Genomic DNA, 27984 nt, shown 5'->3' on the forward strand with positions numbered 1-27984 from the left:
GTGGACAGTGATCATTCAGTGCATTAAGAATGTAGAATGCAGTAACATCCATGTAAGCACTATGCATCTTGTGGAATGGGTCTAAATTACATATTCATCACAAGAAGCCTGCATGGTTACAGACTGCAAAAACAGAACTACTCTTCAAGTCCCACATGCAGTGAATTTTAGCAGATTGATCTCTGTTTGAAGCTAAAACAAAAATTGATTTCATACTCTCACTGAGGTTTGATTGCTTCTTTTTCCAGTGATGTCTGAAGTTGACCAGCGATAATTATTACACAAGGTTGCTCTGCAGGATTTAATTTAGCCATGTGGCTACATGCACCAATCCACAGTGGGAAAAATCAGAGAAACAGGAATGTTCAATGCATTTGTTTATGATTAAAAATTAAAGTCGTGGTTAGAGCTGCACATTCATTACCACTGGATTACTGCAGAACAATATACAGTAAATAACATTCAGTAAGCAAAATCATATCCATTTGATTATATGTGGAAATGATTTTTTATTTAGAATTTTTAAGCAAATTGGGAATCTAAATTCCCCAGTGTCATTTTAAATGAATCGGTTAACACATTTGTGTGAAATTCTGTTGTTGCTATGTTAATAAAAATAATTGTTCTCGCTGATGGGTTAATCATTTCATTTAAATACTGGTAGACGAAATTAGTATTCCATGATGATAACCCAAAAAGAGAATATACAGCGAAGAATATATTTTGCTTAATATTCAAGGGTGCAAATAATCCAATATCTGTTGTGTGCAAACTTTTGCAGCCCATAATTCAAAGTTAAGTGAATGACCATTTTAACAACATGAGCTAATCACATAAGAACATCATGGATTTACTAAAAGCGAGTTAAGATGAACTCAGTAGGAACTCTTCCAAGCAATGATTAACAATTGGGTAAAAGGTTTCTTGTAATATTGCATTTTAAGTATTTTGATGCAGATTTGAAATTTCATGAGGAGTTAGTGTTGAAACTAAATTAGGGGTTCGTCAATGAATGTCTGCCTGTGAATATGGGACTTTTGTGTTTGTTCACACCTACACTAAAATCCTGAATTTTTGACACATATCAACAATTGCTGAATATTTTATTCCTAAATTTATAGGCATCTGTTAGTCTTGAAAGACCATGGATTTGCGCCTTGGAAAGTTTCCAGAGCACAGGCCTGGTCAGGGTTGTATGGGAGACCGGCAGTTGCCTATGCTGCAAGTCTCCCCTCTCCATGCCACCAATGTTGTCCAAGGGAAGGGCAAGGGCCAATACAGCTTGGCACTGGTGTCGTCGCAGAGCAATGTGTGGTTTAGCGCCTTGCTCAAGGACACAACACGCTGTCTTAGCTAAGGCTCTAACTAGCGACCTTCAGATCACTAGACCAACGCCTTAACCACATAGCCACACACCAACACCCTAATTTATATATCTGATATCAAAAGAAATGTACCATTATGGAAAGAATTAATTGATTAAATTTTGCTGGCAGATGCAGTAACCAACCCATACATACCTGGTCTACATGCAGTAGGCCCAAATTTCTGGCTTTGGCTGTCCAGCACATCAGTGTTGAATTCTGAGTGAGCATCTGTCTGCGTTGAGATACAGATGTTCCTTAATATCTCTGACATTCAGAAATAGTTTAAAAATGTAACAAAAACTTAAGAATTAAAATGATTACAGATTTTGCTGTCTGCCGGTCATGCTAGTACCTTTCCTGTAATACCATGAGATCCTATCTTGTTTAGAAACCTCGTGTATGGCACCTTATCAAATGCCTTCTGAGAATCCAAATGTACAACATATATTGACTCTCCCTGATCTATCTACGTATTACTTCCTCAACAATTTCAACATATTGTCAGGCAAAATCTCCACCAAGGAAACCATGCAGAGTTCAAAATGCAAAGACGTCTTGGAAATTATGTAGAATTTCGAGTTTGGAGGGAATGAGCAGCACAAGCAAATTAGTTTTAAAAATAATTGGACTGTAAGGGAGGAAGGTCTCTAGATAATCTATTTCCTAGAACTTAGACTGATACAGGTGATCTATTGAACTCCCAATCTTAAATAGATTCCAGAATGTTTCCTCAGATTGGAAAGTAATAAATGTAACTTAGTCAATCAGGAAAGAGGGGAAAGGAGCTCAATATCAATAGTCGAGAAAGTTCAGGAAGCAGGTATGAAGGTATTGGTAACAAGGCATTTAGAAAATAATAGGATTGGGCAGAGTCAGTGTTGAAATTTCAAGTTCAAAGTGAATACATACTGTAAATGCAGCTAAAAATAATTTTGCAATAAAAAATAAGTCATAAAACTTTTTAATTATTAACTTTTCTTACCTGTCTTCAGTGACTTTACATGTTTCCAAGACTTTGTTCCTTGTGGTAACTGGTGCAGGATCTTAATGGGATGAAGCTCTGCTAATAGACTCCACAGGGAGTCCAGAAGCAGAAGATAGCAAAACCAAACATTGCTAGATAAATCCACATCCTGCGCTTTAGACTATAGATTTGTATAAGCCCAGGACTTCATGGCATTTACCACCAAAATCCTGATCCTAGAAAGTACATCACTAGTTCTCAGCAGAGGAAAAGTGAGAAAGAACACACAAGTTCACCTTTATTTTATTTCTGTGTGGGTGGTCTGTGTTTCAGCATTGGGGGAAAAATGGAATAGTTGGGGTGATAGCACTGAAGGAAGTAAATTGAAGTGAGAGACAAATGTCAGATACACATAGATAATGAGAGATATTACATTGTATGTTTTTGGAAAGACAGAAGCAAACCTGTGTAAACAATTTATCTTCTTTTATATGATTTGAAACATTTCTTAGTTTTGGAATATGTCCCAGTGACCCATCCAGACTGGAATAATTAAGATAACTTGGTTTTGACAATGTTGTGTTGAACATAGCCTTCACCCTCTGTTGAATCGTCCCACACAAGTTATATTGTTTTTTTCTTGAGTTTATTTTAGATTGTATTCTTAAAATACTATAAGAAATATTTGGTAGATAGTTGACAAAATACCTTAAGAGACTTAATCCAAAACTTCAGGTCTATGATATGAAAGGAAATGTGTACTCCAATATCTGAAGGTGCCAATCAATTGTTTGCATGATTCCTAGTCCCATGCTTACATACATGAAATGAACATTATTAGTAGCTGCTATTTTTTACATTTAATACGAAAGATTTCCCAGGTAAGTGGAACTTCTTAACTAAGAAAACAATCCTTACAGTGACCACTGAAACCATTTAGGAACTGCAATATTGTCATTAATTCCCCCATATCCATCTAGATCCCAAGCTAATACAGGGTTGAGTTTGGTATAAATATATAATTAAGGTCAATTCCAGAAAATCCTACAGTATGTGCATGTTCTTAATCTTGGTCATTATCCAGTTAAAAAAGGAAGTATACATTTGGATATTCGCCTTCGGGGTCTTACAACTGGCTGTTATTTGATATACCAAGGAAGATTAGCTCACCTCCAGACTTTCAGAATGTCATGGCTCTGGAGGTGGATGGACTCGAGGTCGGTGCCTCTACAGGAAATCATTGTGTCGTGGGAGACGAAAGATCTCTGGCTGTGTGCCCAGAGACCTGAGTTCTTTGGGCACAGAGCTCAGAAAATTCAGTGTAACAGATTTTTAACATTGTAATCAGCGAGTTGTTTGCTTTGTCTCCCATCTCGCTGTGAAATGGATACCCCTCTTTTTCCCTTATTAGGAAGTGAGAGAGAGCCTGTGGTATGTCGAGTTTCTGGGTGAATGAGTAGTCCTTGGGCCACTGCAAGTCTGTGTCCTTATTGATGCTTTGCTGCACGCTTGAGTGCTCGGTGGAGGGTGCTGATGTTTCTTTTGCTGGTGGGGAGGGGGATCATTGCCTTGCTGCTGCTTTCGCATGGGAGGGGGAGCTGGGGGACTTTGGGGTTCTAACATTTAACTGTCATTCATTCTTTGGGACACTCCTCTGTTTTTGTGGATGGTTGTGAAGAAAAAGAATTTCAGGTTGCACATTGTATACATTTCCCTGACATTAAATGTACCTTTGAAACCTTTATATTTAATATAGCAGTTAAGTCTCTGTGAACAAATTAACTATTACTCCCCAGGCAATAAATGTTAGCAAAGGACTGATTTTTAATTTAGAAATACCAGATAATAAAGGACATGGCCCATTTACGGATACTGCCATTACCTCATTGAGTAGTAAAATATTTCCATAAAGTTCTTTCTGCATGGTTACAGGTAGCCTCTAAACAGCTGTAATTATTTTTACAAAGCCAATGAGTGGTGTTTATCAGCTTCAATTTTTCTTAGATGATAGTTGAGTAGAAGAATAAATATAAATGTTTGTCTGATTAAACTTTACTACAAACAGAAACTGCTGGTAATATTCAGCAGGTCAAGCCACATCTGTGGGAGCGGAAATGAATTTAATGTTTCATGTCAAAGATCCTTTGTCAAAACCGGGAAGGAGGGAAAATAAGTATTTCCAGCATTTTTCTTTTTTTTTACATTTTCAGCATTTGTAGATTTTTGATTTGTGTCAGATTGCACTTTGCAATTTGAAAACAAGGTTTCGATGCTTCAAAGCTGTAACTGCTGTCAAAGACAAGTGACGATGGTTTAAAGTTAATAATTAAAAGTATACCTCTTCCAAAATACCATAAGATAATATCTATTCCAGGACTAATCTTTTTTCCCTCTGGCCATGATTGAGCAGTCTGTCATGTGCAGTATTTATGAATAATATGCATATTTGGGCTGAATTGAAAAGAAAAAGTTGAGTGGTGAATTAATTATTTTAAACAAAGTAAACTTTATTCATATTAAAAAAGGTTTACAAGAATAAATCAATCAGTGTGTTTTCATTCATAGTCCATGCTTTCTGTACTGTTGTATTGCATTCATACACACCAATAGCACTGCTGCCACTCATGCGACACTGTAGGATGGTATACCACAACAATAATAATTGAAGGCTTCCTCTTCTATTTTGACACCATCCCCTCCAGTAGGAGAACCCTACTCTGTGGTCCTTTTCCATCTGAAACTTCGCAGTAGCTGCTCCAAGCTTCAGTGCGTCCCTCAGCATGTCCTCCTGCAGCCCAGAGCGTGCCAGTCAGCAGCCTTCCTCCACGACATCTCAATGTGCTGGCACACCAAAGAGCGTCTTTCACCAAGTTGATGTTGAATTAATTGACCCTTTAAAAATTGCGAAGGATTTTGAGGGATCGAGTACATAAATAATGTTTACACTTTTGGAGGAAGGTGATCAATATCAAGCTTAGGCCATTAATATCAAGGTGCTACCAGGGAATTAAATGGGGTATTCAGAAGAAATATCTGTACCCTCAGAATTGTGAAAGTATAGAACTTGTTACCATAGCAAAAGACAGAGGTGAATAACATTTCTGCATTTAAATGAAAAGATAACAAGCTAATGTGAAGAGAGGGAATAATGCTGATAGGTTGAACTGACAAAGGATGCCAGAATGTTGGAGACTATAATTAGTAACATGGAATGGTTGGATGAGGAATTTCCAATTTTTTGCAATAGAATTTGTACCATTACTAGGGAAAACGGAAGGATTTTTTTTTGCTATAAGGCTTCAGTGATATCTTTACATGTATAAGCTTAATTAACTTTACAACAATCTCAGTTGACATTGCAATTTTGGTCAAGGAGAATCAATGCAAACAGATAACTGGGGTTCATGATTAGATGTATGATAGATTTTCTCAATTTCTTGAAGCCTAGGAATGCTTCAGTTTTTTGAATTGTATCTTTTTTGTGATCAATGAACAACTCTTGCTGTTTATAATCACAAGAGTTAGGCATTTCTATTGGGGTACTTCCTCTGGACTTAGTCAGCAATGGCCCCATAACAGTAGCCAAAATTAGAAACCGCAGTACAAATTCAAGCTGAGATAGAAATACAAATTCATATCTACTTTGAAATGTGAATTTCAGCAACTGGCCCACATAAACAAGTGTGTGACTACAGAACATTGCAATGTCTTTTGGATTGAAAATACTGTAGTCATTGGCTGCAGCATAAGGGAGCTAGGGCTTTGCTCTCTGGGGAGAAGGAGGATGAGAGGAGACATGATAGAGGTGTACAAGATATTAAGAGGAATAGATAGAGTGGACAGCCAGTACCTCTTCCCCAGGGCACCACTGCTCAGTACAAGAGGACATGGCTTTAAGGTAAGGGGAGGGAAGTTCAAGGGGGATATTAGAGGAAGGTTTTTCACTCAGAGAGTGGTTTGTGCATGGAATGCACTGCCTGAGTCAGTGGTGGAGGCAGATACACTAGTGAAGTTTAAGAGACTACTAGACAGGTATATGGAGGAATTTAAGGTGGGGGGTTATATGGGAGGCAGGGTTTGAGGGTCGGCACAACATTGTGGGCCGAAGGACCTCTACTGTGCTGTACTATTCTATGAAATTTTATGAAATTCTATATTCCCAGATTAACTTCCAGTGATCATGAGTTTGCTAGTTTCTCAGTTCAAAAACGCATTGTATGCCAGACCTGACACATGTTGATGTCCAACATCTATAAAGATATTAGCATAATGTTAAGAGGTAGCCTGGATTTTGGGTGTCTAAAAGCAGCAACCCTTTTCATTATATCTTCTGTTGAGTAAAACCTGATCAAAATCCGTAATGAGCTGATCATCCCATAGTTTTCTTTATGCTGTTACATGTTTAGAAATGCACCTCCCCAAGCTGACTCAGAACTCACTGTAATCAATACTTGTTTTGGGGGAGGGGAAGGTGAGGGTGTTGATGGGTGGGTGGTGGTTGTGCATGGTCAGTGGAAGTCAGATTCCAATTCTCATTATAAATACAGAAAATCCTGCAGCCTCTCAGAAGGGCAAGCAGAAAATGTGGAAAGAGAAACAGTTTTAGGGCGAAGAACCTTCATAAGAAACTTAGCTCTTTATTTGTCTTGATTCACTAGTGACACCTGTCCGGCTGAGTGTTTCTGGCATTTTCTAAAGTATCTTAGAGTAACAGCATCAGCAGTTTTTGATTATTAAGACTGTCATTCCTGATTGTTAGCCTGTCAAGTTTCAGTTGAGAGTATACTGTCATGGTTGTGAGTAATTTGCCGGCCCCATACAAAAAGACTACCTGAATACTTGATTGAAGTCTGGGGTGATGGAAGCATGATGTGCCCACAGAATCTTAAATCAGTATATTTTTAGGTGAAGCTAGAACAGAGTGCTACAGAAAGAAAGCTAAATTGCAGATACCAAAAGGTGACTTCCAACATGGTGATCTAACGTGGAGATTTAGTTTTGCATTTTACGATAACTTCTGAACTCTCTGATTAAATTCTTAGCCTGTAATCAATCTCATTCATCCTTTCTCTCTTTAACCCATTCAGGAATGCCCTGACATTTCTACACTGAGTTTTAAATCTAACCAGATCAATACCTTCCTATTTATAGGAGATGTGTTGTGAATTATGGAATGCCTGTAACGTTGGACTTTCTCTAATTCCACTTTTGTGATCATCTGAAATTTACGATGCCATAAATTATTCCATTCCCATCATTGAATAATGTGTGACAGTTAGTTCTCAGACCAATTCCATTTCTCTGAAAAGATATCTATCAAAAAGGAAGGAATCTTAAAAATCAGTAATGAAAAATATGATGAACTTCACCCCTTTTATTTTTCTCATTTGAGTCCTTTTATTTTAAAACTTAGTGATGACATCTTTAAGATCTGACTGGTATGGAGCCAACATATGCAACAGTAGCAGTAATAACAAAGAACAGAGAAAAACACAAAGATAGAAATACCCAACAGGCTGAGCAGTAATCACAGAGGGAGATATGTTTCATATTAATAACCTCTTAGAAGTTCATTTCCAACTGCAGAATCAACTGCTATTGACTCTTGAACAACCCGGTATCTTAAATCATACCATTTGTAAAGTTATCAAATCTGGAGGCACTAGTTTATTGGTGCAACACACAAAATTCTAGAGGAACTCAGTGGGCGAGGCAGCATCATTGGAGAGAAATGGATGATCGTCCTTTTAGATCAGGAAATTTAAAAGAAAATTCATCAGGGCAAAACAGGACAAATGAAAGGTCTTGACCTGAAACATCGACTGTCTATTTCACATTATTTGTGCTGCCTGGCCCACTGAGTTCCTCCTACATTTTGTGTGTTGCTCCAGGTTTCCAGCATCTGCAGTCTCCCTTGCGGCAGTAGTTTATTTGTGCTTTCCCCACGCGTTTCTACAGGCACCTCCTACACATTGTCTCATTCTTTCATTCGCACATTCTCATTCATTTACCCCCTGAAAACACTAATGTCTCGCTTGTGTGTGATTTCACAAATTCCAACAAAGTCTGAATCCTTACATAAGCAGCCATCTTTCATCTATTGCATCCTCTGTAGAACCTATAATCAATTGAAAGTATTGCAGCAAGAGCAGATCATGTCCACATTCAACACTTATATACATGTGGCAATAGGACCTCACTCTGAACTATTCCATATTGATTTGAATGGAAATGAATTTCAGAAGCTGTATTCACGATCATTTAAGCTAATTTTCACTCATTTGTGCACTTACGTGATTTAATAGAAATGAATTTTGGAAGTGATGTTTAATGTTTAGCTATTACCATATTGTCAGGTTAGCAAAATCTGTTATGATGAAACCCTACAGTTTCTAGAAGGGTTCGATAAAATTGTCAAAGAGCATAGCTGTCAGCTAAACTTAGCCCCATTTAAAGTAAGAAATAAACAGAAAAAGTTTTATTAGTTTGGCAACTACTATTCTAGCTAATATCAACAAACCCAATATAGATTGGAGATAAGGTCCTGATGTTTTGCTCATATGTTCCATAATGCAAAATGGACAGTACAAATATCCACAGAATTGATAGAAACTCTTGAAATTTTATATGATGTCTAGAAAATGAAACTTTCAGATTGATTTCTCCAAAGCACTGAATTTGAGAAAATATTTGCTAATGACTACTATCCTACCTTATTTATAGTAATAGTATTTAGGATATAAAACTACAGGGTTTAACTCGTTCTCCCACATCTCACCACCAGCCAAACCCAAATCGAAAAATATATCCTCTATGAATGTTCAGATGAAAATGCAGTCTTTAAAGTATTGCTGTTACTGCTCAGTGTTTGTAGTTTTCAAGGATATACGTACATGAAAGGTATCAGCAGATTTCAACAATAACATGTGTAGGAAGCTTCACCAAATTGTCTTCCAAATGCTCTACCCAGAAATAATCGCAACAGTTTACCACTTAGATAACTTAAAATTATTTTGAAAACTTAAATGAATTTTACAGAATCCATCAAGTTATTTCATTTGCTTTCTCTTTGTGTGAAAGAAATTGCAATATAGTGGTTTTGAGACGCTCAGTTCCGCAACTTTGGTCAACATTAGTACAAATCTTACAGTCCATCAATCATCACTATTGCTGCTCTTTCATTAACAGCGATAATTCTCGAACATGATTGATGCTACTGATGCAGTTCTTGGAACATTTAACATTGCCTGGCTTTAACAAGCCCTTCATCATCTCAATCTCTTCATCCAATATATAAGCACTATCTTGTTTATCATAATCTAAAGATGCTTAAAGCATACAGCCAACAACTCCCTTACACAGTGCTTCAATTTCTGCTACAGAAATCTCCATTAGAGCCTGACCGGTAATGACTGATGAAGCATAGGGAGATGCATTTATTTGCATTGGCTAAATGATGTATTAACATTTGCCTTTCTTGAAATTCCAGAGCAGAAGGTTCATTTTTCTTTATTGCACCTCTTAAGTGATGGTGCTCCTTTCTGTAAGCTCTGGTCGTCAATTTCAAGTCTATTTTACAATTTCTGAGACCAACCAGCCAATGCATCTTTTATGCTTTCAGATGCAGTTGCAGGATTGTCAGTAAATAAATGAACACAATAGAATTTCAACCATCTTAAATGGGAAGAAAAAAATAACTACAAGTAAAAATGAGGCTAAGCACAAAGCTTAAGTACTTCAGTAAATTCTAAATGTGTATATTTAAAAATTATTTTTGGAATATAAACTTATTAGAGCTTCACTGTTTTAAATTACAATCCCTGAGTAAGGCATCATGGTGGAAGGTAAAATCTGTGTTTATCCAAAATCAGATTTATAATTTTTCTTGCATCCAACACACAGGAAACATTTATCCTACATTTATCCAAAAGAGTATAAGAATGCCTTTTCTCTTATATCAGGCTGTGCCATTTTATTATATCCAGATATCATGCTTTGGTACATAGTTAATTGACCAAAATTACAATGTAGGAGAAAAACCTAGTGATACCCCTGCACCAACTTACAGGTCCTCCTTAGAATGCACAAGGGATATTTTTTGTAATGTTTTCCCCCAATGTTGCAAAGTTAGTTGTGCCTAATAATTGAAAACCTTGTCTTAAGGTTTAAGCAATGCATAACTCAAACTTGTTTAAAATACTGTGCAGGATGTTTAGCGGGTTTATTCAAGTAGGTTTACTCAAGGAATATCCGTTATAATACAGACCTAACACATCTTTATGTATGAGCTTTTTCTACTGTTAAATTGCAACATCAGCCAGGCTGACAGAAGGGGATTCTGCCTCTTATCCTTTGTGCTGTGCTGTGTGAGAGTGTTACTGCGTGCTTGTGCTGTGCAGCAGGTCCTGGTTATCAGACAGATTGTGTAAAATGATACTTTTTGTCAGACTGACCTTTTTCGACTACATGGAAGCCTACAAAACCTCAGAGGCTTTCCCTGCATTTTGTAATGTGCTTGACTTGCCACTGATGTTTCATTTATCACTTTGCATGAAAAAGGATGGAACCTGTTCCTCTGATAACTTACATTCAATGTGCCCTAACCACTTAATTAAAACTAATTAGCCTGGACATCTATAATATTAATACCTTATTTAGGGTGCTGAGCATGTTAAACCAACTCAGTTACTATCCTGCACCTTGGATCTTATAACCTGAGTTATTAATGCCAATCAGAAATTCCAGGTTAAGGATTAAATACACACTGTTTAATTTATCAGGTGGGAATATTTGTCTGGATCTGTTAGGTATAGAATGAATTTGTGTTACTCAATTGATAAGGTGTATGTAACATGTATAGCCACTCAAATGTTAAGTTTCTTATGTTCCTTACTCTTGGGTGTAAAAATCTACACAATTAAGATGTATTTAAAATATATTGCTCACAATTTGACTATAACCAACAATACTGTTCTTAGCCAATATGACAAAGTGATAAAGTTTCAACTCAATGTATTATCATGAGAAAGTCATACAATCAGTGACGAACTGTAAAAGCTAGTATTCTAATTCTGTAGGTTTGCAGTGAAACGTATTTTCTTATTTCATGAACATACAAAACTAGACAATGTAAAGACACATACTGGATCGTGAACATCCAACACAAATTCGGTCCATAGTTCCTGAAGTGGAATGAAGGCAAGGCTTGAGTATTTCATTATGAATGAGGCTCAAAATGTGATCTCCTTCTATGGCAGTGAGTCAAGATTGCAGCAGAAGTGAGTCATGGGGAGGATCATGCACTTTGGGTCTTTGGAGATCAGGGAGGCTCACTGATGATGGCTGAGTGGACAGAAGAACCAAGAAGCAGCCTAGATAGGCCAGCTAAAAGAGAAGGGAATGGGTGTGCTAAGAGATTATAGGATGATCAGGTGGCATCAGCAGTGATGGATGGATGGATGGAGGGGGGGGGTGGTGTGTGTGTGTGTGTGTGTGTGTGTGTGTGTGTGTGTGTGTGTGTGTGTGTGTGTGTGTGTGTGTGTGTGTGTGAGAGAGAGAGAGAGAGAGATCAGTAATAATTGCAATTTATAGAGGGTACTGAGATCAGGACGATGAACTCCTCAACTACCTATTTAGTAATGCTAGGTTATGTAACCAGTCCTAAAGAAGACTGCAGCGACCAGTTAAAAGCTAGCTATTCAGGAGTTTCCATGGGCATAAGGTGCATATTTATATTTTGTATGTATGATATCTACAGGTTGTTATCATCGTGCAGGTCCAGCTGTCTCCCTGTGATATGTTGCCAATAATTTTCTTCTTCTGCTTTTGTCTACTAATGGCTCTCCAGACACATCCATTTTAGCTTCCCTCTGCTTTTCTTGCAATGCAGATAACATAGAGAAAATGTAAAAAATCTGTATAATACCATGCAGAGTATATTTATAGCATTACAGACAAAACAGATAATTGAGATACCCTCCAGTCTGGTGCAGCTTGCAGACCAAAGATTGAAATGAGAAACAATGGAATGCGCTGTATGTTATCTTATCAGTTCATCTGATAATGAAATATAGACTTGTAAGTCCATGGGACACACATTCTTTTAAATCAGTGTGGCCCTGCACCATTGCATATGCTTCTAGATTAATTAATGCCATTTTGTACAACCTACTGTTCTAGATCAATCTGACACCATGCAATATAACATGCATTTCTAGATCAATGACATGCCAGGCAGTGTGACATACTGTTCTAGACCAGTGAAGTACAATGTAGCATGCAGTCTTCAAGCAGTTTCAAGCTATCCTATTATTGTAAGTACAAAACTATGTTTTGTTTTTAAGTAAATGTAATGCTGCAGTGAGCTTTATGTGTGCTCTCAGTAAGTTGTGCACCTGTTAAGATGTGAGTATTACAAAACGAAAATCATATGTGTACCAAATAATGCACTGTTTTAATCCATTTGTCAAACTGAAAATCTGCTTGGAAATGCATTTAATTGATCAGATATCCTTCAGAGCACACAGTGGGTTTAAGTAAAATATTACTCTAGTTTTTAAGTCTTGTGACATTATACGTTGCTTATTAAAGAATAAACAGGGACACAATGAACAAGTAAGATATTAGATTAGAAATAATTGTGCATGCAGAGCAATACTAAGTATGGATATCCAAATGCTGAATTTAATTGTGATAACCATTACAAAGCCTGTGAAGTTGTTCAGGATCTTCTGTGTAAATGGTGCTCAGGTGCTTTAAAGTGTAGCGACATCCAAAATCATGCAGTACATGGCAAATATTTATCATATTATTATATAGAAGAGATCATTTGGCCCATTGAATCTACACTTGGCACTCAGAACAATCCCATTCCACTGCTTATTCCGAGTGACCTGTTCTCACTTCCATGCGCATCAATGCTATCCTGATTTTTGTCCCACCCACACATACTAAAGGAGACTTACTGAAGACATTTATACCCACTAACCACAGTGACTTTGGGAGGTGGGAGGCAACCAAGGCTCTTGAGGAAAACCCTTTGAGATTATAGGAAGGATGTGTAAACTCAATAGACAATAGACAATAGACAGTAGGTGCAGGAGTAGGCCATTTGGCCCTTCTAGCCAGCACCACCATTCACTGTGATCATGGCTGATCATACACAATCAGTACCCCGTTCCTGCCCTCTCCCCATATCCCTTGACCCCGCTATCTATAAGAGCTCTATCTAACTCTCTCTTGAATGCATCCAGAGACTTGGCCTCCACTGCCTTCTGGGGCAGAGCATTCCACATATCTACCACTCCCTGGGTGAAAAAGTTTTTCTGCATTTCTGTTCTAAATGGCCTACCCCTTATTCTTAAACTGTGGCCTCTAGTTCTGGACTCACCCATCAGCGGGAACATGCTTCCTGCCTCCAGTGTGTCCAATCCCTTAACAATTCAACCGCTAGGACTTAAGAACTTTTTAAAAGCTATTATTAATGCTTTTTGAGATAGTGATTTAGATGCATATCATATTTTTTACTGAGTTAAGTATTGTATGTAATTAGTTTTGCTACAACAAGTGTATGGGACATTGGAAAAAAAGTTGAATTTCCCCATGGGGATGAATAAAGTATCTATCTATCTATCTATCTATCTATCTATCTATCTATCTATGTTTCAATCAGATCCCCTCTCATCCTTCTAAATTCCAGTGTATACAAGCCCAGTCGCTCCAATCTTTCAACATATGACAGTCCCGCCATTCCTGGAATTAACCTTGTGAACCTACGCTGCACTCCCTCAATAGCAAGAATGTCCTTCCTCAAATTTGGAGACCAAAACTGCACACAATACTCCAGGTGGGGTCTCACCAGGGCCCTGTACAGCTGCAGAAGGACCTCTTTACTCCTATACTCAATTCCTCTTGTTATAAAAGCCAGCATGCCATTAGCTTTCTTCACTGCCTGCTGTCCCTGCATGCTTGCTTTCATTGACTGATGTACAAGAACACCTAGATCTCGTTGTACTTCCCCTTTTCCTAACTTGACTCCATTTAGATAGTAATCTGCCTTCCTGTTCTTGCCACCAAAGTGGATAACCTCACATTTATCCACATGAAACTGCATCTGCCATATATTTGCCCACTCACCCAACCTGTCCAAGTCACCCTGCACTCTCATAACATCCTCCTGACATTTCACACTGCCACCCAGCTTTGTGTCATCAGCAAATTTGCTAATGTTACTTTTAATCCCTTCATCTAAATCATTAATGTATATTGTAAACAGCTGCGGTCCCAGCACCGAACCTTGCGGTACCCCACTGATCACAGCCTGCCATTCTGAAAGGGACCCGTTAATCACTACTCTTTGTTTCCTGTCAGCCAGCCAATTTTCAATCCATGTCTGTACTCTGCCCCCAATACCATGTGCCCTAATTTTACCCACTAATCTCCTATGTGGGACTTTATCAAAAGCTTTCTGGAAGTCCAACTCCACACTGATAGCACTGGAAGTCAGTATTGGAAGTTGCTGGAGCTGTGTAGCAGAGGCCATACGCAGAAGTACAGGCAACTCTTACAGAAAAAGAAAGCTGTCATTACAAACGTCAGAATCAAGAGAAATCCTGCAGATGCTGGAAATCCAAAGAACAAACAGAAAATGCTGGAGGAACTGAGCAGGCCAGGAAAAGAATCCAGTCCTACCGGAGAGTTTCGGCCTGAACCGTCGATTGTGCTCTTTTCCTAGATGATGTCTGCCCTGCTGCATTCCTCCAACATTTTGTGTGCCTTATTACAAATGTCAGACCTGCTTCTGAAATACTAAACAAGTGCCCATCTCAAGATTGGTAGTCTGGTACAGTTAGCTCTTTGCCATCACAAAGATGGTCATCCCTCCCATCATGACAATCACAATGCTGGTAATTTTTAAGCTTTCAGAGAATCCAGTGATATGGTGCGAGAGATCAGTTTTGGTTTTATTGGAAGGTACAGCAGGCACAACAGGCCATCTAACCAATTCCTATTCCTACTACATATGTATTCATCCCAGCCCCCAGTTCTCTGAGCTGATCCTCATGCATCCAATCTACTTCCTTCCTCCTCCTCACCCTCCCCTTCTCTCCACCATAATGCTCCCTTACAATCCTTAATCCAGACTGGTGTTCCTGTGAAAGGTCCAAAGGAGAAGTATTGAATCGTCATGGTCTGTTCTAATGCCAGCATAGAAGAGTTTCTGTGCCAAATTTTGCCTTGTCTGTTTTCATTTGGATCATTGTCTGGCATTTGATAGGGTGTAAATCAATGGGATGCAAGAAGAGGTTGGTTTTCCCACAATGGCCAAGGAAAATTGGTTCTTAACTGATGCAGGAGCTTCGAAATATAAATGTAACATGTGCAACTGAAAGGGAGAAATCACTTGTTGAAATAGACCTATTTGTCGTGCACTTCCAAAAGAATACCATTGATTATGGAAGTAGGGGAGCAGTGTGGCATTCAAAAGCCTGGATGGTCAGAATCTGTTTGATATTGATGAAATTATTTTAAACGTATTGCAGAAGCAGCGAGAAATTGAAAGAAGTTTCTCTGCACTGGGTATATGGGAATGATGTTAAAATGATTTTTTTTATTCTAATGGGATTGTGTTTTCTCACTGTGGAAGAGGTATTTTCTTCCTTTGTCCTTGCAACAATAAAAAAGCGTGCTTGGAAATTGTTTTACATCAACTTTAGCTGCATTGAATATATACAAGGTAAAGCATTAATGTTTGCCTGGACTGTGGAAAAAAACATTAAGTTTGTCAAAAATGCATGGAAAGTAGCAATATTTTGATATGATGCTGCATTATGTGATGTACTCTGGTTTTTTTATTGGCAAGTTGAAATGATTTAGGGTTTGTTGTGGTCAAGACAGAAAGGATGGAAACATTCATTATTTAATTTGTTTAATGTTTACTAGTGAACTAATTAAGGCTCTCTTTGTTTAGTCTCTTATTGGAGAGGCATCAACAATATAGTACTCATCCATTACTTGTATTCTCTGATAGTGAGAGACCATAAACAGTACATTATGAAACTAGAAAATAAGCTCTTATATAGCAAAGCATGAATGAACAGATATTCAAAAACAAAATACAGTGAAAATTAAAAATAACCATTGCTCTACACTTCAAGTGATCCTGTCTGAAGCAAACCCACTTAAACTTATGTTTCTAAGGGTGCTTTTAATTTTTGAAGCATAGGTGAGTTAAGGCACTTTATACAGATTGTGTTAAATAGTCCTCCTGTGTAGTATAGAAATCGTTGGAAACTCAGTTTGTTTGAATACTTTGCCAGTGAGGGCTTGGTCACAGCCAGGCCAATCAATTTACATCCAGGCTGTAAAACTTATACTTCTTTAGTCATAGAGTCAGTTGTAGACAGTTGTACGACATATTGGTAACACCTCCTGAGCCCAGGCATATCACAGTTTAGAGTTATATAATCGCACACCGTAAAAGGAACCATTTGCTCCAGTGAGTCTGTGTTATAGCTATACAAAGCAATCCAGTCAGTCCAGTTCACTTTATCCAACCATATGTTCTTGTGAATGAAGCTTTGTATGGACAACAATAAAAACAGTTTGAATGACAGGCAATGCTTTTGCCTATACCCCTATCACACAGGCCATGCACTCTTCTCACTGCTGCCATCAGGAATAAGGTAGGGGAGCCTCTGGACCCACATCACCAGGTTCAGGAACAGTTATTACCCCCCAACCGTCAGGCTCTTCACTCGACTTCACTCACCCCATCATTGAACCGTTCTCAAAACCTATGGACTCACATTCAAGGGCTCTTCATCTCGATATTTATTTCTTATTATTATTATTTCTTTCTTTTTGTATTTGCACAGTTTGTCTTTTTCACATTGTCTACCCATCCCGTTAGGTGCGGTCTTTCGTTGATTCTATTATGTTTCTTGGATTTACTGAGTATGCCCACAAGAAAATGAATCTCAGAGTTGTATATGGTGACATGCTGTCTACAGTATGTACTTTGATAATAAATTAAATTTGAACTTAGAACTTCGTGCAGTGCATAACTCATTCTGGAGAAAAATCTGTCACTACATCTTTAGCTCCCTGAGCTGCTATTTTATTGCATTAAATGTAAGCAGATCTGACATTTAATATTGTTTCATGCTTATGGAAACCACATCAACAGGGTTTTCCCTGCCCTGAAATACTGCAAGCTATTACATTATCTCATTTGAGTTAGAAACTAACTCAGAAGTAAAACACCAATTCATATGATTGAGAATACAACAAGAATATGTATTAGACTGAACACTGGATGTAGATCCAGCAGCATTTATCTTACCAGGATTGACACACAGACAATCTAACAAAGCTATTGGTTCTTTTTGTACAGGAGCGGGTGCCCTTTGAGAATCTTGCACAGCAGCTGACAGGAAAATCAGGTGAAGATGTGAAGGCTGGTCCAGGGGTCATTGACCTTACCAGGCCAGAAGATGCAGAAGGTGAGTGGGTGACCCTAAGACACAACAAAATCTTTGTTATTCAGTGAGTAGTCAAATAAAGTAAGTTTTAGATATACATTTTTTCTTCACTCTTCTATTTTGTCATGAAAATTGTCAACAGCCTATTGCAATTAGAAGTCCATTCATTGCTTCATCAAAAACATTTTTGAAAATTGTTATGATCAACAATCACAGTGTAATTCAGGTTTGAACATGTAAACTAAATAAATGTACTTCATTTGGTATATTTCTAGATGTGCCTAAGTGAAATCACATGTGTGCCATCTGATCTGAAATAAGAAACTCGAATTATACTCCTCAAGACATTACCAAAGCACTTGCGGGATCTTGGAGTCAAGTATAGGCAGGCAGAAGATGCTTTATTACTTTTCACTTTAACTCCAAAAAGAATCCAAGTGAATCTGGATTCTGACCCAAATAATGTCTCTATATTCCTAAATGATCCATTTGCCTACATGTTCTGGTTCATGGGATGCTAAACTCTGTACGTCTACAGCAATTTACAGGAATTGCTTTCTAGATGTTAAAATGCTAGTGAAGATTAATGTATTAGAGTTCTGTGGAAGTTATATATTGGGAATTTGACAGAGTGATTTTATGGCAAAGACAATGTTAACACTGCTAGACCCTTGTGGGAGTAATATATTTCTTGTGCAGTGGATAAATCTTACTGCATTTATCCACTGGACCACAACATGGAATTTAAAATATCCTTTAAAATTCCAAATACATTCTGAAATAATTCTAGGGTGCAAGGGAAGAAGAATATTTGGATCCCTGGAATAAAAATGCATCAAGTTTTATATTCTTCTCAAATCTTTCCAATTCTGCATATATTCCCCAAGAGAAATTTGCAATAACATGCCAATTATAACATCATTTCCTTGATTTGTTTACTAAATACTTGATATGGCCAATTGTAATCCTGAAATAGAATAGGTCTAGAGAAGGGGTTCCTAATCATTTTTATGCCATTGACCAATACCATTAAGCAAGGGGTCCATGGACCCCAAGTAGGAAACCCCTGGTCTAGAGGGAAGGATTCTTGGGACTATGCACATTTATAATTCATACTATATTTAGAAGGCAAGGCTTTAATTTAATTATGACATCTGAGATGGCGAATGGTTAAACTGACAAAAATTAAATTTCTCGCATTTTTCCCACTAATAAGCAATTAGATTCTGAAGCTCAGCTGTGGAACTTGATAAATACAAATGGATAAATGTCTTATCAATAAGTTCAAAAGAATCTACTGGTATCACTAGACCCCAACACAATTCCAAATGGGCAGCAACGAGAAGCAGTGTCTCTTGCATGCCAGCACATCTTTCTCTAACCGTGTGGGTCTGACTGATACAGCAGGAGTAAGTACTGTTTGGCCCAGCTGCACCATTGGAGGTTCAAGTCTTGGAAATTACTGAGTTAGTAAATCATTCAGGGAAAGTACTGTCAGGATGATGGATGTCACAAATGATCACACACTGATTTCCCGTAGTGTTTTCACCCTGTTTCATTAGGTTTCACGCGAACCTCCTGAATCCTCTGCAGCGTTCCGGTAGCAAGATTCTGGTAGTAGCTCGGTGGCACAGCTGGCAGAGCATCCATCTCAGAGCTCCAGCAAGCTGAGCTCATCCAGAGCTCCGGTGCTGTCTGTGTGGAGTTTGCATGTTTCTTCTGTGTAAATCTCAAAGATATGCAGTATGTTGGTCAGTTAACCAATATAAATAGCCCATAATGTGTAAGTGGGTGGGGGGGGGGGAGTTAAAGGGAAAATGGGGACAATGAAGTGAAATAGTGTGGGTTTGGTGTAAATGAGGGTTTGATGTTCAGCATGAACTCAGTGGGCTCATAGGCTGCTTCCTGTGCTTTTTGACTCTCTGTCACTAGATGATAATAAAAGACATTATTAAAGTTATTCAGTAGAAACAATGCATCTGGGTAAGCTATTTATTTTCTAATTAACCAATGGCTGCTCCACATTTACCCTGACTGGTGTTTCAGTCACTGACCAGTTCCCAGTCTGGTTTGTCTTGTGACACCTTGCTGAATGTAAAGGTAATGAGGTGGAGGTTGAGAATGGAAAAGGGATAGTCTAGTTGGGGAGTTTGAAATACTTTCTTAAAGTTAGCGTGAAACTCAACAGTTGAACCCAGGAGCTATGTTAAGTTCTTCAGCTGACTGCAATGCAGTTACTCCACCCAACAGTTTTTCTGTCCCATTAAACTGGTGGATTAGTCCGTTGATGAGTGCTGCAAAATATTTATCCTGTTCATCACTGTCTTACTTAAATAACCTGTTCTCATCATAAGGTACCTCAGGTCCAGAATCCTGAAGAAAAAGTATATTTACAGCTTTAAGGTTATTTCGAGGCACAGAGCCAGATACTGTCTTTCTGATTCTCCTTTCACTGGTGTAAAAAAACAAAAACTTGTAGAGAATTTTTAAAAGTAAGACACTATATTTTGGCAGCCCAACCTCCTTATTGGTATAGAACAGTGAACATGAAACCACATCACTGGCCTTGATGTGCTCAGCCCATGTGAGACCAGAGAATTATTAGCCTCTCCTTCTGGTAACAGTCTTTCTTTTTGTAAGAGTGCTGGTGTAAACCATCTCCTTAGGTGGATATTAATAGCTTCATTACTCCCTCATGTTCTTTACATCACAACCACCAGTCCAACCCACCACTTCTCTCAAAAGTTGAGACCACCATTGTTAGCAGGTCTGTGCGGTAAAGACAATATTTGCTTCTGTGTTTTCAAAGTTTTTGCTCCTCTGGTCGTTTTTATGTACCTGTAGGTAGAATTTGTTGCGTTTTCAAATCCCTCTTTGTGCTTATGCCTGTGCTTTTTTCAATGTTTACACATGTTCACAACCCTCTGTCTAGTCTGTGACTCTCATGTGAATGTGTCTCCAGGTATGTCCTTCTTGAGACTTACTTCTTATGCCTTGTGCATATCTTTGTCTCTCTCACTCAGTCTCAGTGGAAAATAGTGCTGTCACTCAATCATTCATTTAACATCTCTCCTGATTTTCATCTCTGTTGAATCTAATACAGTCTGTCCACACTATTGATCAAAATTATTACCAGAGCATGAATTTGATAGATGTTTTTGAACTTTATACATTTTGCAGAGCATTCTTATTTTTGATCTGCGTCCAATCATCATTGTCATAATTTTCAAAACTCTTGTTACTATTTTATCAAATTACTGTACATATTGGTTAGACAGCTGAGTAAAATATGCTACACATTCAGGGCAAACTCAAACGGTAATATAATCTATTTTCTTCTTGCAGCATTTAGGTGTAAACTGTGGGGAGAGCTTGCATGACAAAAGCTGCATCTACTTTTGTGTTTCTCATCTGTAACTGCAAAGAGAAACAATTCCTCCCGTGCCAATATTTATCATGCATAAATATTTGCAACAGTTGCCATGGTAGTTTAGAAAAAAAGACAAGAAACAGTAAATGTTGAAAGTTACACCGGGAACAAGGATAAATATTTCTGGAGAAGAATTTAAACTTTAGATAGCGTGTAGGTGAAATTTTGGAAATGTTATCACACAGAGGGACTGTGGTCAGAATAGAAGAGTAACATTTTCCTTCATTTTCAGTCAACCATATGTCCCATGCATCAATTCATCCCACAACCATTAGGACTATTTTTTAACTGCTCAGATGTAAAACATTAGCAGATACCACAAAAGCTTCAGTGAGGTCTTTTGTTCTCTTCCATGTGGTAGGTTAGCAGGTCCTGTGTAGCTTGGGTCGCGTGTTTGCTTTAGCTTACACTGTCAGGAGGGGAGGGGATGGGAACACAAGAAATCTAAGCATGAAATAGACTAATCCAAACGTGGTTTTCAACAGTATTAGACAAATTTTGAAAGGGGCTGATTATCCATTACGATGGAATTGACTCCATATGGACTTGGCAATAATACGTCTATTTTATCCCCCAGTTTTCAATTGATGGTTCAAGTTTCCTCCTGTCTAAGAATTCATACAGAGGATAATCTTTAACATTCTCAATGATCATAGCTATTGATTCCACTTTAGAATACAAACTTGTGAAACCAAAAGGTTTCCCTTTTCATCTTAATGCTACAATGAGGGAATATTAATTTACTTAATTCAATGAGAATCTAGTTATTTGAAAACAAAGTGTTATCCCTTTCTTGGCCTGCCAAACAGCATGGATAAAGTATTACCTAAAGTGCTTTGTTACAACAGCATAATTGTTCCTTTGCTCAACAGAGCTACTCCCCTCTATGCCTGTCCTGAAGGTGCTGGCTCACATGGCGTTTACAGCTGTCAGCCAACCTCAGATGGTGTATCTTCGCAGTGAGTCTGGCTAATGAATGGTGGCAAGGTATTCAATTATGACCGCCATTGCATCCAGCCCTGATTCAGTGCTCAGCCTGTAATTTTTCCACAAGCACGCACACTTTTGTTTAGGGGTCACTGGGCAACAATTAAGACAAGGAACTCTAGCTGATTTTGTTTCCTCCTCCTTCCCAGTTACGATGATTTGGTACCACCCGGGTGGAGACAAACTAACTTAGTATGAATCAGGGATCAGAAGTGGAACCTGACTGTTCATGGGTCAGTTTGACTTTGGATGGTTAATTTAATAGCTGAGCTTTCTATTTGACAATTTTAATATGCTTTTGACATAAGGAAGTGACCCTTGAAAACAGTGAATGTCAAAATAGAACCAAATTATCAATTACTATTACACAAAGATCCCAAGTTAATTGTGTAAGGAACAGTTAGCTACCTTTCAAATGCATGCAAACTGTTTGAAAAATCCACCGTTAATTAATCAATATTTTAATTCCCAATTACTACATTTTTGTCACCTCCAAATGCAATATTATGATTCAATTTAAAAGCTGATTAAGCACATTTCTGTGGATTTTGTTAAAGACTACAATCTAAAAGCTTTTGAAAAATAAATCCTTAATTCAGAATGTAAATAAATAACATCAATTGGTCTTTGGCTCCAAGGTAAATTATACTGATGCATTGTAAATGATATATTGTCACTTAAAAGGAATACTATTACTTTTACTGGACCCTGCAGCTGTAATTTGAGAGGGTTACAAATCAAACGTTCACAATATATTGTTCAAAGTGAATCATACTTAGGGAAAAGAAACTGTGCTGCGATTTTCTTATACAGCAAACTTTCAATACTGAAGTAGATGGAGAAGAATTAGGTGTCAGATCAGAAAACTGTTCATGAATTAAGCTGCCTCATAAAGCCTTGCATAGTTTAAAAAGGAGAATGTACACTGCTAAATGGAAACCAAGAAAATGAATGCTCTTTCACCTTTTTATTTGTGAGTTGTGGATACTATGTGGCCATGGATGACATTTACGTCCTCTTCCCAATTACTCTTGAGAAGGTATTTTTTGGACTTACAGCAAGAAAGTCAGAAGGAGAAAAGAGGGTTGGCATTCTTTGCTAGTGGGGTGTAGTGAAGATTTGTTACTATGACTCAACAGGGAATTGGTGAGATCACCCTTGTAGTAATGTGGGCAGTTCTAGCCCCCTTCTTTAAGAGAGATATGCATCAATAAGCATCAAAGGTTCACTAAATTGATATCTTGAGGAAAGATCAAGCAGGCTTTGGCTATACTCTTTAGCTCTGGGGAATAAGGTGACCATGTTGAAACATTTGACTGGAGGGCTTTATCAGGGGAGGTGTTGTGGAAGAGTCTAAAGCTAATTGGGCATAGTCTCAATTAAATGTTTGGTTCTTAAGACAGAGGTGAGCAGGAATTTCTTCTTCCAGAGATTTTTGAACCTTTAGACTTTGCCACCCAAATATATATTCAATGCTCTGATAGACTTTTGGAATACAATTCAACTGAGGATTATGAGAATCAGACACTATGATACTGAGGCTAAAAAGTGGATCTTATTGATTGAAAGAGTGGGCTGAAAGGATTGCATGGCCTCTCCCTGCATTTCCTTCTTATGTTCTTCTGTCTTAGGAACCACCTTCTTAACTGATGTATCCTGTTTGATGAACATACCCACTGTTAGGTTCATGGTTTTTGGCCCAGTAATGATACATATGTTTGCATGTTAGGATGGTGTGTAACTTCAGGGGGGGATCTGGAGATACATAGTCTGGTGCTGCTCCAAATTCTTCTCTTTCAATTAAGTTTGTTGGTTTGAGAACAACAAGCAGTCTGAAAGAGGAACTCAACAAGCCGAGCACTAGCTTTAGCAGAAAAGAAGTGTCAATGTTTCAAGCTAAAATCCTGCATCAGGACAGTCCTGACCAGATGCTGCTCAACAAACTGCCTCCAGTAGATCTGTTTGTTCCAGCATCTGCAGTCCCTTGTGTTTCCTTATGGATTTGAGAGTTGTTTTTGAAGTAACCTTGACTTGTTGTTCTCCACATGTTGTAAGTGGTACACAATACAACCACAATGGAGGGGGTGGAATTAATGATGGAAGGTAGTCAAGCAAGCAGGCTTCTTTGCTCGAGATGGGGTTCAAGTTTCTTTGATTCTTGGAGCTACATGAATCCAGGCAGGATGGATAATACTCCATTGATATGGTGCATATTGAAGATGTCTCCACATCTGTTACAGTTCTTGATGAGTGTTTGGATTGCCCATGATTTCTCAAAGAGATTTCATGTTGTTAAATGGCTCTTGTTGTAATTTTCTTGAACTTTTTAAATTGAATTCGCAAAACAGGAGTTAAAATGCCCCTTAAGATCTCTATCATTAGAAAAGAGCCATATGTCCTTTTAGAATTTTCAACATTAATTTGAAGTCAATATAATTCTGTGTTATTGGCTTGTTCTACTTTAACGTGAATTTCAGTGTGAAAAATATCTGCAGCATAACCACAGCAATGAGAAAAGGTCACTAGTATTCCAAAACTTAGATTAAAACATTCTCTTGAAAGTATGTTTGTTTATATTCTTTAAATTTCCCTCTTCTCTCATTACATTGTTTCCTGAAGCTGAACAGACAATGTTTGTGTGAGCGTTAATTCTTTTCAGGAGCCCATTTCATATAGTGAATTCCTTTGTGACAGCTTGTCTGCTGTGGCACAAAGGCATAGTCAAAGATCAAGTGAAGAGTTCTGGCGTTTAGCTGCATATCTCACTTCAAGTGTGGGCCTGCTTTAGACAGGTGTGATTAGGAACTGTACTTTTAAGGACATTTATATTTGTGATCCAAGAGAAGAGCTATTCAGAAAAGAAACAATGTACAGTAAACACATGTTGTAAATCAAGTTCTAAAATGTGTTCTGCTTGCAAGACTTACCAAATGGATAATATGCCTATCAAGTATCCTTATTTACATATAGGCTTGAATTGAAAATTCCCAATACCTAACCCTAGGTTATGACCAATTTGTGCCTATCAGTGGACCCCTCACTCACTTACACCCTATGAAAATATAAAGCTAATTCCCTGTAATCTCATTTATGTTCAGTCAAATAAGTATAACACAGTTATCAAAAAGATTTGTTTTAAGCAACGTATTTCACGACAAACGTTAGTAGTAATAAACCTGATTCTGATTCTGATACTTAGAATGGCTTTCCTTACACAACGTAGCTCGAGCAATAACTTTTTATTTATTGTGAGTTATTTCTCAATAGATACATAGTCGGCATCAGCACAATTTTTAAGCTTCTGTTGGAAATTCTGATGTTTTTCATCAACTTGGCGAAGATCAAATGAAACACTCGCAGAAAATTATTTTTAACATTGTAGCAGTGATAGATACTTCTTTGTGACATTTTAAAAGATTGTCGTCTATTTCAGCATTTGGGTTTAAGCGATAAAACTTGATTTTGAAAGTGGACAGCAATGTTCTGTCATTGTAATCATTATTAAATCTGCGTTAGTGTTTTCCGTCCAACTTTAACCACTCTTTATAAAAGCATTGTGTTTAGACCTGTTTGGATGAAACCCTGGCCACCATTTTAATGTTTTTTTGTTGAAATAGAACTGAAGGGAATTTCATGCAGCTTGTGATTGCTATAGTCCCTACGACAGCACAGCAAAATTTCAATTCTTTGTGAGTTTTGGCATGTTCCATGTAATTCAAGTCAGTTGAATGCAGATATCTCTGTTTCTTGACCATTCTAACAGTATTGTGGAAGCAGTTTCACATTTCTCTACACTTACTTTCCTCTCTATTATTCATCTTGAATGGTTTGCTGAAAGTAATTTACCACAGTCATGGATACAGCACTCAAGGGGTTAAACATTGTTAGAACAACTGGAGTCTGGCAATTACAAAGTGATTGAATAGTTTTAGATATCACAGGCACGCATGTGACTGTAGATAATATAGACATGTCAGTACACACTGCAGGAGGGTGTAAACCCAACTTCAAATACCTTTCTACTGCTTATTTAATCAAGGACAATATATCTAAACTCCTACAATAGAATTTTCCATTTACATTCAAATTTACTTGGAATCTAAAAGGATTCATTGCCAAGTTATCTTTAAATATCTGTTGATCATGGTGTTTTGTCTGCAATGGTCATGAGCTGTTTGAATGTTAGCTATTATTTGAAAGCCTATGATCTGAAATAGTGCACTACTGAGAATTCTTTCCTCTAGTAAAGATAAGTCCAAAAGGTGGATGATAAACACCTTAAAACCTATTGCTTTGTTTGTATTTGCTCTTCTTTATGTTGAACTATACAGAAAAAAAGTATTTTCTGCATATTTCCTAACTTTCTGCCTATTGGGCATTTCCTGTTTCATTTCAACATAAGGTAGTATCATTTTCCAGGCTATATTACATGTCATTAGTACGCAAAGTGACTTACCAACAGAAATTGGATGAAAAGGTTATGATTTACAACCCTCTATTAAACAAAGCATGCAACATACTGAAAGAGTGAGTTGAGGAGGATTAAAGTTCTGCTGTGGGAAATTTTTGTAGTCTTTTATATATATTCCCACCTCAATCCCCTCACCTCACATGTGTTTCGATGTATTAAAAATCACATTACCAGAGGCGACAAGCACAGTCCCAAGCATCTGTGCGCTGCTAACTTCAAGTCACAAATGTCTAAGTCTGTGACTTGCCATGGATGCTGCCACTGCCCATGGCAAACCCCTCTTCCCACTCCCCTTGGCACTAACATCCATGTGTTAGGAAGTCTCCATCTGGAGACCCTGGTGTTTTTGCCTTCCTTGCTTGGCATGATTGCCAAAGAGAAATTGCAAGTTAGTTCATTTGTTTTCATTAATGTTATTTGCACGTTCTTTATTTTTCTCAAACATTGATCCTGTTACTGTGAATTTGAATTTTACCAGGACAGACAGATTAAGAAAACTGTTAAAGCAATTTCCCTTCTTTCACAAGAATCTGTGGTCAGCATATCTTCCACCAAGGACAATTGTTTCAGGGCAGGATATCCTTAGTAATATGGGAGGCATTGTTAGACTTCTTTGGTCACCAAAGATCAGATAGTTCAGCCTTCCATATTCTAACATATCGTGTCCAGTTCTTGGCACTACACCTCAGGAAATCTACACAAAAAACTTTAAAGTGGGTGTAGAAGAGATTTATCAAAATGATTCCGGAGATGAGGGCCATCAGGTATGTGGATAAACTGAAGAAGCTGAGGATGTGAAGAGATCTAATGAAATAGTTTGTCATCGGAAAGTTTACATATATACTGGACGGGATGAATCAGAACCAGCAGATGCAGAATGAAAATGATTGGCAAAATAACCAAAAGTGGAACCGTGAATACAGTTTTGCACGTCAGATGCTTAGGATCTGAAAAGCTGTACAAGGGGAAATAGTAGAGGCAGTTTCAATTGTCAAGTTCAAAAGGGAGGTGGATAAGTATATGAAGGGAAGGATTTATAAGGCCGGGCGGAGAGGTAGGGAGAGTGGGATTACATTTATTACTTTTAGGTAGAACTGATGGGCTGAATGGCCTACTGCTTTCCAGTAACTATTCTGTGATTCTCAGGGTGTTATAGCTGGCTTTGGGTTAAAAAGGATCGAGTGCTTTCCTGCTGTATGTGATGAATAAACTCTTGGGCTGGAAGCCCGAGAAGTGTTTGTTTATCATCTCCAGGATTTTGACTGGAGAAGGCTGAGTACACT

The 27984-nt window shown here is 37.9% G+C and overlaps 1 protein-coding gene across 30 annotated transcripts in view; it reads left to right on the top strand.

Annotated features, from left to right (window-relative positions):
- sox6 (SRY-box transcription factor 6) overlaps positions 1-27984 on the top strand; it is a 598739-nt gene that overhangs the window by 549912 nt on the left and 20843 nt on the right. For 23 of the 30 annotated variants that reach the window (XM_073049425.1, XM_073049424.1, XM_073049429.1 and 20 more), the window contains 2 exons: positions 12549-12644; positions 17726-17834. In XM_073049425.1, coding sequence (XP_072905526.1) covers positions 12549-12644; positions 17726-17834 — 205 coding nt within the window. Of the gene's footprint in view, positions 1-12548; positions 12645-17725; positions 17835-19375; positions 19491-27984 lie in introns of those variants that run through there. The other 7 variants (XM_073049420.1, XM_073049422.1, XM_073049423.1 and 4 more) reach the window with 2 other exon arrangements.

This window comes from Hemitrygon akajei, chromosome 6 (assembly GCF_048418815.1).
Source record: "Hemitrygon akajei chromosome 6, sHemAka1.3, whole genome shotgun sequence".
Classification (NCBI taxonomy): Eukaryota; Metazoa; Chordata; class Chondrichthyes; order Myliobatiformes; family Dasyatidae; genus Hemitrygon; species Hemitrygon akajei.